Source organism: Passer domesticus, chromosome 21 (assembly GCF_036417665.1).
Source record: "Passer domesticus isolate bPasDom1 chromosome 21, bPasDom1.hap1, whole genome shotgun sequence".
Classification (NCBI taxonomy): Eukaryota; Metazoa; Chordata; class Aves; order Passeriformes; family Passeridae; genus Passer; species Passer domesticus.
Genome location: NC_087494.1, coordinates 788,115 through 798,932, shown reverse-complemented (window position 1 = coordinate 798,932; position 10,818 = coordinate 788,115). Strand labels below are relative to the sequence as shown.

At 71.5% G+C, this 10,818-nt stretch overlaps 2 protein-coding genes across 3 annotated transcripts; both read right to left on the bottom strand.

The window, feature by feature from the left end:
• Window positions 1–1,705: 1,705 nt before the first annotated feature.
• Window positions 1,706–6,183, bottom strand: LOC135284541 (WAS/WASL-interacting protein family member 1-like). Of its 2 annotated transcripts, XM_064396099.1 has the most exons (5): window positions 5,614–6,183; window positions 3,485–3,588; window positions 2,821–3,123; window positions 1,897–2,042; window positions 1,706–1,809 (listed from the first exon to the last, which is right to left on the bottom strand). In XM_064396099.1, exons 1-5 carry the CDS (start codon window positions 6,069–6,071, stop codon window positions 1,762–1,764), a joined length of 1,059 nt encoding a protein of 352 aa, XP_064252169.1. In that variant the 5' UTR covers window positions 6,072–6,183; the 3' UTR covers window positions 1,706–1,761. The 2 variants fall into 2 exon arrangements, with proteins under 2 accessions (XP_064252169.1, XP_064252168.1); XM_064396098.1 differs by lacking the exon at window positions 5,614–6,183 and adding an exon at window positions 4,721–4,792 and having other exon boundaries at window positions 2,821–3,627.
• Window positions 6,184–6,288: 105 nt separating this feature from the next.
• Window positions 6,289–8,105, bottom strand: JUND (JunD proto-oncogene, AP-1 transcription factor subunit). Its single transcript, XM_064396100.1, has one exon. It carries the CDS (start codon window positions 7,726–7,728, stop codon window positions 6,784–6,786), a length of 945 nt encoding a protein of 314 aa, XP_064252170.1. The 5' UTR covers window positions 7,729–8,105; the 3' UTR covers window positions 6,289–6,783.
• Window positions 8,106–10,818: the final 2,713 nt, after the last annotated feature.

Here is a 10,818-nt window from a genome sequence, read left to right as displayed (position 1 = left end):
CGGCCCTCGGTGCTGAAGCCGGGAGCGTCCCCGCCAGCCGTGCCCTGCCCGGTAACCCGCTCCCGGTGCCACCGGGGCATCTCCTCCGCGCTCCCCGTGCCGCCCTTACCGGGGGGGCTCGGACTCATCGCCGCTGCTGGGGCCGCTCTCCTCGATGGTGAACACCACCCGGGCAGCCTCGGGCTCGGGGGCGCGGGCCGCCTCCGCCAGCCGGCAGCCCAGCGGCGGCAGCAACGGGGTCCCGGAGAAACGCCGGCGCACGGCGCCCACCGCCGCTCCCGGGCCCGGGCCCGACGGGGCGGCCTCGGCGGCATCGCGGCAGCGCTGCCGGGAAACGGAGCGGCGGTGAGGGGCGCGGGGAGCGGCCCGGGGGGCTCCGTGCCGGTCCCGGTCCGAGGGTCCCGCCCGGGCAGCGCCCCCCGCCCCCTCCACCCCCCCGCCGGTACCGAGCGCCGGTAGCGCGCTGGCGCCCCCTGCCGGACACGGTGCGGCGCTGCAGCCGGGGGTACCGGGGTGTCACCGGGGCTCGGGGGGCTCGGGGAAAGGCACAGCCGGTGCACCGGGAGCGGCACCGCCCGCAGCGCACCGAGCCACCGGGACCCCCCCGTCCTCCCCCTCCTCCTCCTCCCGCCGCCACCGGAGAGGACCCCCCTGATTCCCCCGGGACCCCGCCGGAAAAACCCCCGGAGCCGGCGCGCAATTACGCAGAGGTGAATAATAATTAACCGCCCATTAAGGGGATAATTAACTCCCGCTCAGCGCCGCCAGCCCGGTTATTGCTGCCCGGGGGCCCGGCGCTGGGACGCTCACACCGGGGACACCCCTCGCCCCCCGGGACACCCCTCGCCCCCCCGGTGGCCCCCGGGGCCGGTCTCACCTCCGCGCCGAGGAAGGGCAGCGCTGTCCGGCTCCGTCTCATCGCCGTCCCTGCGGGGGGAGCTCCGGGAGCCGCGGCCGGGAGGGGCTCACCGGCGGGGACCCCCCTCCCGCGGCTGGGGACACCCCGGGGCCACCCCGGGGCCGGGACACGCGGGCTCCTCCCCGCCGTGATTTATGGCCACCGGCTCTCGGCCGGGCTCAGCCCCTACCTCGGGTTTCGGGGGCCCCCCCGCCTCACTCCCGGTGCTCCCGTGGGCTGGATGGGGACAGGGACGAGGATTTGAGGCCACGGGGGGTGACCCCCAGCTCGCAGCTCCCGCCAAATGTCGAAGCCACCGGTGCCACGTTAAGGATCCACCCGGGACACCGGGACCTACCGTCCCCGGGACCCCGCCAAGCCCCCAGCACCGAGCCCCCCGGGATCTGCCAGCACCGGCAGCGGCCTCATCCCAGTCCCGGGATCCGCCGGTGCCCGGCACGGGGGTCCCGGCGCCGCCAGCCCCCCGGCCCCGCCCGCAGCCCCTTACCGGTGCCCGGTCCTCGCGGCGAGCGCGGCCCCGGCCGAGTGCAGCGGAGCAGAAGGAAGGCGACGTGCGTGCCTGGCCGCTCGCTCCCTCCCTCCCATCGCACCTCGCCGCGGGGGCTCCGCGGCTCCCCCCACCCCCGGCACCACCGGCGCGCTCCCCGCACCCGCCCCGCCGCACCGGCAGCGCCCCGGGGCCGCCGGCCCGGCCCGGGGCACCCCGAAAGGGGCTGGGGCTTCCCCCGGGAGCGGGGGTTTTCCCCGGGCGCCCTGCAGAGCACATGGCAGACGGGAAGGCAGAGGCAGGGCAGCGGATTCTTTATTCAGAGCGCGGGGAGCCCGGGGGGCTGAGCCGGGGGTCAGCTGGGGGAGGGGGGGGCGACAGGGGACCCCTCCGTCACTCTGCTCTGGGGAAGAAGAGAAAGAGAGCGGGGTGAGCGGCCGCACCCCGGGCCTGCTGCCCCCCGCAAATCCCCCCCCGGCCCCCCACGCACCATGGGCACCTCATCCAGGTGCTGGAAGGGGGGGGTCCCGCGCCGGGACAGCTGCGGCAGCAGCACGGCCACCCCCGCCACCAGCAGGCACACGGCCAGCGAGACCAGGGCAACCACGGCAGGGCTCAGCTCCGCGGGCTGCTGCTCTGTGGGGTGAGAGGGGCACCCTGTTATATCCCTTGGCACCCCGCTATCCCCCCTTGGCACCCCGTTATCCCCCCCTGGCACCCTTTTATTCCTCCCTGGCACACCGTTATCCCCCTGGCACCCCGCTATTCCCCCCTTGGCACCCCGTTATCCCCCCTTGGCACCCTTTTATTCCTCCCTGGCACACCGTTATCCCCCCTTGGCACCCCGTTATTCTCCCCTGGGACCCTGTTATTCCCCCTGGCACCTCATTATCCCCCATTGGCACCTGTTATTCCCCCTGCACCCCATTATTCCCCCCTGGCACTCCATTATTCCCTCTCCCTGGCACCCTGTTATATCCCTTGGCACCCCGTTATCCCCCCCTGGCACCCCATTATTCCCCTCAGCACCCCGTAATTCCTCCCTGGCACCCTCTTATATCCCCTGGCACCCCGTTATTCCCCCACTGAGACTCGTGCCCAGCCTCCAAGCACCTTGGAGAAAGAGGTGCCTCAAGCCTGGCTCCAGTCACCCGACTGCCACCAGCCCACCCACCACAGCTCCTGTGTCACCTCCACCAGGGCGCTCTGACCCCCCTGGCAGACACTGGGGGAGAAAAGGGGAGCCCTCAACGACCCCCCCAAGGAGGGGGAGCAGCCAGGGGGGCTCTGGGCTCACCTTGGGACATGCACCCCTGAGCCCTCCTGCGAGTTCAACCCCAAGTGGGGGATCCAGGGGGGCCCATGCCCACCCCAGGACCCCCAGGTGCCCAGTGCCCCCCAGCCTGGCTCTCACCGGAGCTGCCAGCCGTGCTGCCAGGGGCTGCTGTCCTCCTGGAGCTGCTGGTGACAGTGCTGCTGCTGCTGGGACCCGGGCTCACGGTGGGGGAGCTGGGAGCAGGCCCAGAGGGCCTGGCTGAGGAGGGGGCTGGCGCTGGGGTTGAGTTGGATGGATGCTCTGGGGGTCTGGACACACTCGTGTGGGATGGAGGGGGTGCCGTGGTGGCATTGGATGAGGGTGTCACAGGTGGTGATCCCGGTGTCCTGGCTGAAGATGGTGCTGTGGTGGTGTTGGATGAAGATGTTGGAGGTGTTGATTCTGAAATATTGTGTGGAGTTGTTGCTGTGGTGGTGTTGGATGGAGATATTGGAGGTGTTGATTCTGAAATATTGTGTGGAGTTGTTGCTGTGGTGGGGCTGGATGGAGATGATGGAGATGTTGATCCTGAGGTACTGGATGGGGTTGTGGGTGTGGTGGTGCTGGATGGAGACAATGGAGATGTTGATGTGGAGGTCTTGGATGGAGTTGGTGTGATGGTGCTGGATGCAGATGATGGAGATGTTGATCCTGAGGTACTGGATGGAGTTGGTGGGATGGGGCTGGATGCAGATGGAGGTGTTGATCCCGAGGTACTGGATGGGGTTGTTGGTGTGGTGGTGCTGGATGAAGCTGCACGGACCCTTCCCGAGGCAGGGCCAGCCAGACTCACACTCTGAGTGCCCTGGCTGGTGGCTGAGTGGGATGGAGATGGTGACACGGCTGTCCCTGAGCTGTTCTGAGACACTGTGGTGGCAGGATCAGTGCCACGTCCCAGCTCCAGACCTTGGGGGAGAGAGCTGGTGAGCAAGCACATGGCAGGGCCCTGGCAGGGTCATGGCAGGGCCCTGGCAGGGCAGCACACCTGCCCCACCTCCTGGTCTCACAGAGATCACTTCCCAGGTGCTTTTGCTCCCACAGAAAGCTGGCATTCAGCCAGTATCAAACCCCAGAAATCCAGAAGCACAAGAGCTCCCGAGCTGTTGTGGCACGGCCACAGCACTGGGGACAAGCAGAGCAGCAGCGGGCAGTGCCAGGCCACGGGGACACGTGCCGACCCAGCCCTTGTGGCACCCGCTGGACACCCTGAGGGCCAGGCGTGCCAGGGACTCTCCCGTGGCCACGTGGGACAGAGCAGGTTTGCCGGGCAGTGCCCCTTATCTGCCCAAATCCTGTTTGCACAAGAGGAGGAGCAAGTCCAGACTGGCCCCAGGGGGACAGGGGACAGAAATGTCCCGTGGCAGAGCCAGCACCCAGGGGCACAGCGTGGCTGGGGGTCCCCACAGCTGCCTGGCTCACTGGGATGGGCTGTCCCCACCAGCTGCCACCCTCTGCCAGGGTGGCACGGAGCCCAGGGCCAAGCACCCCGTGTGCCAGGATGGGTGAGCCCAGGCCCCTCGGGGTGCAGGGAGGGTGTGGGGGGCCCAGGCTGGAAACGGGGGCCCACAGTGGCCCGGGACACCGGGGAGCCCTTTGCCCCAGGAGCGCCAATGCGGTGCCAGGGCACCCGTGCCAGGAGCAGCCGGTTTGGCAGCCCTGGCACCGCATTGGGAGGGGCAGGGTGCTCCGGTGCAGCCTGGCACTCCCGGGGAGGGGGTGTAGCCCCCCCCCGGTGACCCCAGCCCCGAAAGGGACACGGAACCCCCCCAGTGCCCCACTGGGCTGCCAGTGCAGACCGCGAGGCAACGCGTGCCCACCTCCCCGCACTCCCCCGGTGCCCCGGGGCGCCTGGACGCTACTCCCCATACCTGGAACCGGGAGGGGGGAGGCCACAGACGCTTCCCGGTACCCACCGCTGGCACCGGGAAGCGCCCAGCCCCCCGGTGCTGCATCCCCCACGTGCCCCCGGGACCCCACGGACCCCCCCGGTGCCCGGTACCTGCGGCGGCGAGCAGGGCAGCGGCGCAGAGGAGCAGGCGGAGCGCGCCCCGGGCCATCCCGCCCGGTGCCGGTGCCGCCGCCTTTATCCGCCCCGGGGGACGCGGGGGCGCCCCCTGTCGGTACCGGGAGAAACCCCCCCAAAATTCCCTCCCCCCTCCCCGCCACTCCGGCCGTTTCCCCCGCCCATCTCCCACCCCGGGACCGTGAAACGCCCCCGGTACCGGGAGCCAGCCCTGCCGCGAGCTCCGCGGGCACGTGGGGACAGCGGGAAGCGGGCACAAAGGGATCGGAGGGGACGTGGGGACTGGGGACAAAGGGACCTGGGGAAGGGGACACACCGGGATATGGGAACACTGGACCGTGGGAAGGTGGGGACAAAGGGACCTGGGGCCGTCAAGATGCAGGGACAACGGGATGTGGGGACATGAGGATGCGGGGATCTGGGGACACAGGGATCCGGTGACACAGGGCCGGACAGGTGGCTGCCCCGTCCATCTCGGCGCCGGAGCGGCGCATCCGGGGCGCAGCACGGCCGCGCCGGGACGGCGCTTCCCCCGGCAAACCGCGGCCGGCGATCCGCCCACGGCACGGCCGAACGGGGGGATCCCCGGGGAGCCACCCACGGCACGGCATGGTACCGAACGTGGGGTCCCCGGGGAGTCACCCACGGCACGGCCCGGTGCCGAACGTGGGGGTTCTCGGGGAGCCACCCACGGCACGGCACGGAACGTGGAGTCCCCCAGGATCCACTCACGGCACGGAACGTGGGGGTCCCCGGGGAGCTCCCCAGGGCACGGCCCGGTGCCGAACGTGGAGTCCCCGGGGATCCACTCACGGCACGGCCCGAGGGGTGCCCGGGGAGCCCCCAGGGACCCCCACGCTGTCTCGCACCGTGCTCGCGATGCCGCTGCTGGAACGGGCTGGGGTCGGCCCCTCGGTGCTGCCCTCCCCGGGACGGGGCCCCGCAGGTGGGGAGCGCGGAGGAGGAGCTCTGCAGTGCCGGGAAGCCCAAGGGTGGTGCCGGAGTCGGGCAGGAGCGGTGGGGGCCCGGCCGCGCTGGGGGCTCGGTGTGACCCCCGGGGCCAGGACAGGGGGGTGCTGGTGAGCCCCCCAACACGGAGAGGGGCTGGCAGGGCAGAGCCACAGCGGGGTCCCCTCGCCCACCTCCTCACACATGGGGACCCCCCCCAGCCCCAGGGGAGCCCAAATTCACCCGTATTCCCCCCAAAAGAGGGGGGGAATATAATAACCCCAAATAACCCCGCAACACCCCAGCCTCCCACCACCCCCTCCCCACAACATCCTCCACCCTTCCCAACCACAACCCCACGGACCCCCTCGCCCTCCATCCTCTCCAGTGATCCCCAGAGCCTCCTTGCCAGCCCTGGAGGGGCCTCACTCCCCAAAGCCCCCCAAAACTCCCCAAACCCCCCCAAAACGCCCCAAACCGCCCGGCCCCGTTTCCCCCCAGCCCAAGATGGCTCCCGGCCGCGCCACTTCCTGCCCGCGCCGCCCCTTCCCTTCCCTCCCCGGCCCTCCCGGGCGCAGCAAACAGCCAGAGGCCAATTCTCCGTGTCGCGGGGTTTTACTGGGACCGCACTGGAATGTGTGGGGCGCGGAGGGGCCCGGGGGGGCGGCCCGGGCCCCTCTCAGTCCGTGCGCGGCCTGTCCCAACGCGGGGAGCCGGAGCCGCTCCTGGGCCTCCCCTCAGAGCCCTCAGGCCGCGTCCGGGGAGATGGAGCGGGGGGCGATCATCGCTCTTCTTCTCCCCCTCGGGACCCCTCGGTCCGTGCCCGGGACCCCTCGGTCCGTGCCCGGGACCCCTCGGTCCGTGCCCGGGACAAGGCGGGCTCTTCCCCCGCTCCCCTCAGTCCGTTCTCGGGATCCCTCGGTCCGTGCCCGGGATCCCTCGGTCCGTGCCCGGGATCCCTCGGTCCGTGCCCGGGGCGAGGTGAACGCCTCCCCCGCTCCCCTCGGTCCATGTCCGGGGCAGGGCGGGCGCTCCCCCGGCTCCTTGCCCGGTACCCCTCGGTCCGTGCCCGGGCCGGGGCCCGCCCGGGGTCAGTAGGCCGGCACCTGGTGCTGGTGCTGGGGCAGGAGCTGGCAGCCGCTGTTGACGTGGCTGAGCACCTTCTGCTTGAGCTGGGCGACCTGCTCGCGGAGCAGGCTGGCGGTGGAGGCGAGCTCCGTGTTCTGGCTCTTGAGGCTCTTCACCTTCTCCTCCAGCCGGGAGATCCGCTCCAGCTTCCTCTTGCGGCACTTGGAGGCGGCGATGCGGTTCCTCAGCCGCTTCCGCTCCGCCTTGATGCGCTCCTGCGTGTCCATGTCGATGGGGGACAGCGGGGGGCTCTCCCCGAAGCTCGGCACCTCCGGCACGATCTGCGGCTCGTCCTTCAGCGGCGGCGGGGGCGGCGGCGGCGGCAGCCGCGGCGGCGGCGCCGCGAACGGGCCGGGGTCGGCGGCATAGCTGACGGCCGGGTAGGTGCTGAGGTTGGCGTAGACCGGCGGCTCCGGGGCCATCCCGGCGGCGGGCAGCTCGCCCGCGCCGCCGCTTCCTCCCCCGCCGCCGCCGCCCGCGCCGCCGCCGCTCCCCGCCGCGCCGCCGCCCAGCTGGTTCTGCTTGTGCAAGTCCTCCAGCGCCTTGACGAAACCCTCGGCGAACTCCTGCTCCTCGGAGGCGGCCGCTTTGGGGTAGAGGAACTGGCCGCTGGTCGGGGTGGTGGTGACCAGCCCGTTGGACTGGATGATGAGCCGCTCCAGCTCCGGGGACGCCAGCTTGAGCAGCCCCAGCTCGGCCGAGCCCAGCAGCCCCGCCGCCTCGCCGCTGGCCGCGCCGGGGGCTTTCAGCGCCGCCGCCACCTGTTCCGGTAAGGCCATCCCGAGCGCGTCCTTCTTCATCATGCTGCCGCCGGGGAAAGGCAGGAGGAGCCCGTTGCTGCCGGAGGACGGAGCGAAGCCGCTGCCGAGGCCGCTCAACACATCATCATGGTAGAAGGGTGTTTCCATCCTCCTCCCCCGCCCGGCTGCGGGGGAAACGGCGCCGGGGCGGGGGGAGGACCGGGGCGAGCGCGGGGCGGGGAGGGCGGGGGAGGCGCCCGGTGCGCACCGGCCGCGGCCCCGCTCCTGCGCGCGCGCACACGGCTCTGCCGCCGCCGCGCGCCCCGCGCCGCGTTAAATAGGCGGCGCCGCCGCGGTGACCTCACCGCGTCGGGTCCCCATTGGCTGCAGATGACGTCCTCGCCCGCCCTCGTTTGCATACAGGGCGTGGCCCCCGCCCCGCGGAGGCGGTGCCCCGCCCCGGGCCGGCCACGCCCCGGCCCCGTCGCCGCGGCGACCGGCGGTAAACGGGACAACAGCGCGCGGGGCCCTGGGATGACGTCAGCGCGGGGGAGGGGCGGTCACGTGGCCCCCGCGGCGCGCGCCCCGCCGGGGCTGATGGGCACAAAGGGAGGGGCGGGAACCGGGCACGGGAACGGGCACCGGGAACCGGGAACGGGCACCGGGAACCGGGAACGGGCACCGGGAACCGGGCATTGGGAACCGGGAATGGGCACCGGGGAACGGGCACCGGGAATGGGCACGGGAACGGGCACCGGGGAACGGGGGACCGGGAATGGGCACTGGGAACGGGGAACCGGGAACGGGCACCGGGAACGGGAATGGGCACCGGGCACTGGGAGCCGGGCACCGGGAACCGGGCATTGGGAACCGGGAATGGGCACCGGGAACGGGAACGGGGAACGGGAACGGGCACCGGGAACGGGAATGGGCACTGGGAACCGGGAACGGGGGACCGGGCACTGGGAACCGGGAACGGGCACCGGGAACAGGCACTGGGAACTGGGCACGGGAACCGGCCAGTGGGAACTGGGGAACGGGCACTGGGAACCGGGCACGGGAACGGACACAGAGCACCGGGAACGGCCACTGGGAACCGGGCATAGGCACGGGAACCGGGCACAGGGAGCCGGGAACGCGCACTGGGAACTGGGCACGGGAACCAGGCACCGGGAACAGGAATGGGAACCGGGCACGGGAATTGGCTACTGAGAATCGGGACCGGGCACAGGAACCGGCACACCTGGCACTGGGTACCGGCAGCGGAACTGTCCCTGGCACGGGCACGGCCAGCAGGACACCGGTACTCGCACTGGCACCGGGCACCGGCACCGAGCCGGAGCCCGGCTGTAAAAAGGGTACAACAAACAAATAAAGAAACAAATAAATAAGGAAACAAACACAACACCGGGCCAGGCACGGGCACGGGACCTCACGGGACCCTCCGGGCACAGCCGGGCCCCCCCGGTGTGGGTCAGCCCGGGACTGCGCGTCCCCGCCGTGCCCCGGTGCCACCGGGGTTCCCCCGGGGTTCAGCCGCTCCCCGCGGCCAGCCCCGGTTCACCGGGGACGGGGGGGTTCCCGTTCCCTCCGCGGTCAGCCAGGGGCACCGCGAGCGCGGCGCGGGCGGCACCGGGGAAGGAGTTAACGGCGGCGGCACACGTCACGGCCGGCCGGGCCCGCGGGCGGCTGAGGGGGCGGATCGGCGTCAGCGCTTGACGTCACCGGCGGGGGGAGCAGCGCCGGTGTCCGCCGGTCACCCCCGCCCCACAGCGGGCAGGATGCGGCCCCCGCGCCGCCGAGCCCCCGGGACACCGGGGCGGTGACGCCGAGCCGGCGCTAATTGCGGCCAGATGCTTCGCGGCCCGCGCTAATGAGGGCGATAAATCGGCGCTGCGGGCGTGGGGGGGACCCGGGGGACCCCGCGCCCCCTCCCCGGGTCTGCCGGTGCCAGGCGCTGCCGCCGCGGTGTGTCCGTGCTGTGCGCTGCCCGCTCCGGTGGGGCACGGCACGGCATGGCACGGCTCAGCATGGCACGGCTCAGCCCTGGCTTCGCGGGACACGGGTGACACCCGGGACGGGGCTGGGGCAGCGCTCGGGGCCGGCACACGCAGCGCTGGCACTGGGGAAACTGAGGCACGGCAGAACAACTGCGCTCTACCCTCCCCCCCCCAACAGCTGCTGTTAATTAAATCCCGAATAAACGCGGTTTAATAAATCTGAGCGAGAGCAGAGCGCGCAAGGCTCCGTGTCCCCCGCTGTCCCCGCTGTCCCGACCCAGCCCCGGTGTCCCGGTGTCCCGGTGTCCCGGCCGGGGGGAGCAGCCCGCAGGTGAAGCCGCCCGTCCCAAACCCCTCATTAGGGGCGCGGCCGGCCCGGCAGGTTCAGACTTTCCATCCCGGCCAAACCCGGCGGGCGAGGGCCGGGGCGGTAAAAAGCCTCCCCTTGTCCCTGTCCCAGCCCCGGGCTCGTCCTGCCGTGTCCCCCCCGCCTGCCACCACCGCGGCTCATCCCGCGTGCCCCTTGGCCCCAGACCAAGAAGCCAATGCCTGCAGCTTCATTTTCTTAATGAGCGCTTAATGAGGGGCGTGAATCAGCGACCCCTTCCTCCTGCCGTGCAGGGAGCTGGTGGCAGTGCCACCGTCCCCACGGCGGGGTGGCCAAAGCTGCTGTTCCCGGAGGCACCGGAGCCACCGAGCCACTGTCCTGCCACCTGGGCTAGATGTACCCCGAGCGGGATTTGGGATGAGCCTCGAGCAAGGCCATGGCCACCAGAGCCTCCTCAGGGCTCCTGCTGTCCCCAGCAGTGCCACCAGAGCATCCTCAGGGCTCCTGCTGTCCCCAGCAGTGCCACCAGAGCCTCCTCAGGGCTCCTGCTGTCCCCAGCAGTGCCACCAGAGCCTCCTCAGGGCCCCTGCTGTCCCCAGCAGTGCCACCAGAGCCTCCTCAGGGCTCCTGCTGTCCCCAGCAGTGCCACCAGGTCCATTCCCTGCGTGCCACCAGCTCCAGGACACCAGAGGAGCCTGACCCCGCTGTGGCCAGCAGCTCTGGACACTGAGGCCACAGGCTGGACACAAGGTGCCCGTGGGCTACCAGGGGTGCCCAGCTGCCCCTGGAAAAGGGAACAAGCAGGCTCTGCACCCCGGGGTCTGCACGGCAGGCACCGGGCACGCAGGGGAAGCCGCCTCTTAGTCACTGCCACGGGCAGGGAGAGAGGAACCGAGCCGGGAAAACAAGAAGTCACAGCTGGCAGCGCCT

Excerpts from the sequence above, each read along its gene's own strand:
- LOC135284541 (XM_064396099.1), bottom strand. The coding sequence starts at position 6,071 with ATGGAGGGCGAGGGGGTCCGTGGGGTTGTGGTTGGGAAGGGTGGAGGA. Across the intron at positions 3,124-3,484 it reads CTGGCCCTGCCTCGGGAAGG|AATCAACACCTCCAACATCT; the intron begins GTCCGTGCAGCT and ends ACAATATTTCAG. Across the intron at positions 1,810-1,896 it reads ACCTGGATGAGGTGCCCATG|AGCAGAGTGACGGAGGGGTC; the intron begins GTGCGTGGGGGG and ends CTTCTTCCCCAG.
- JUND (XM_064396100.1), bottom strand. The coding sequence starts at position 7,728 with ATGGAAACACCCTTCTACCATGATGATGTGTTGAGCGGCCTCGGCAGC.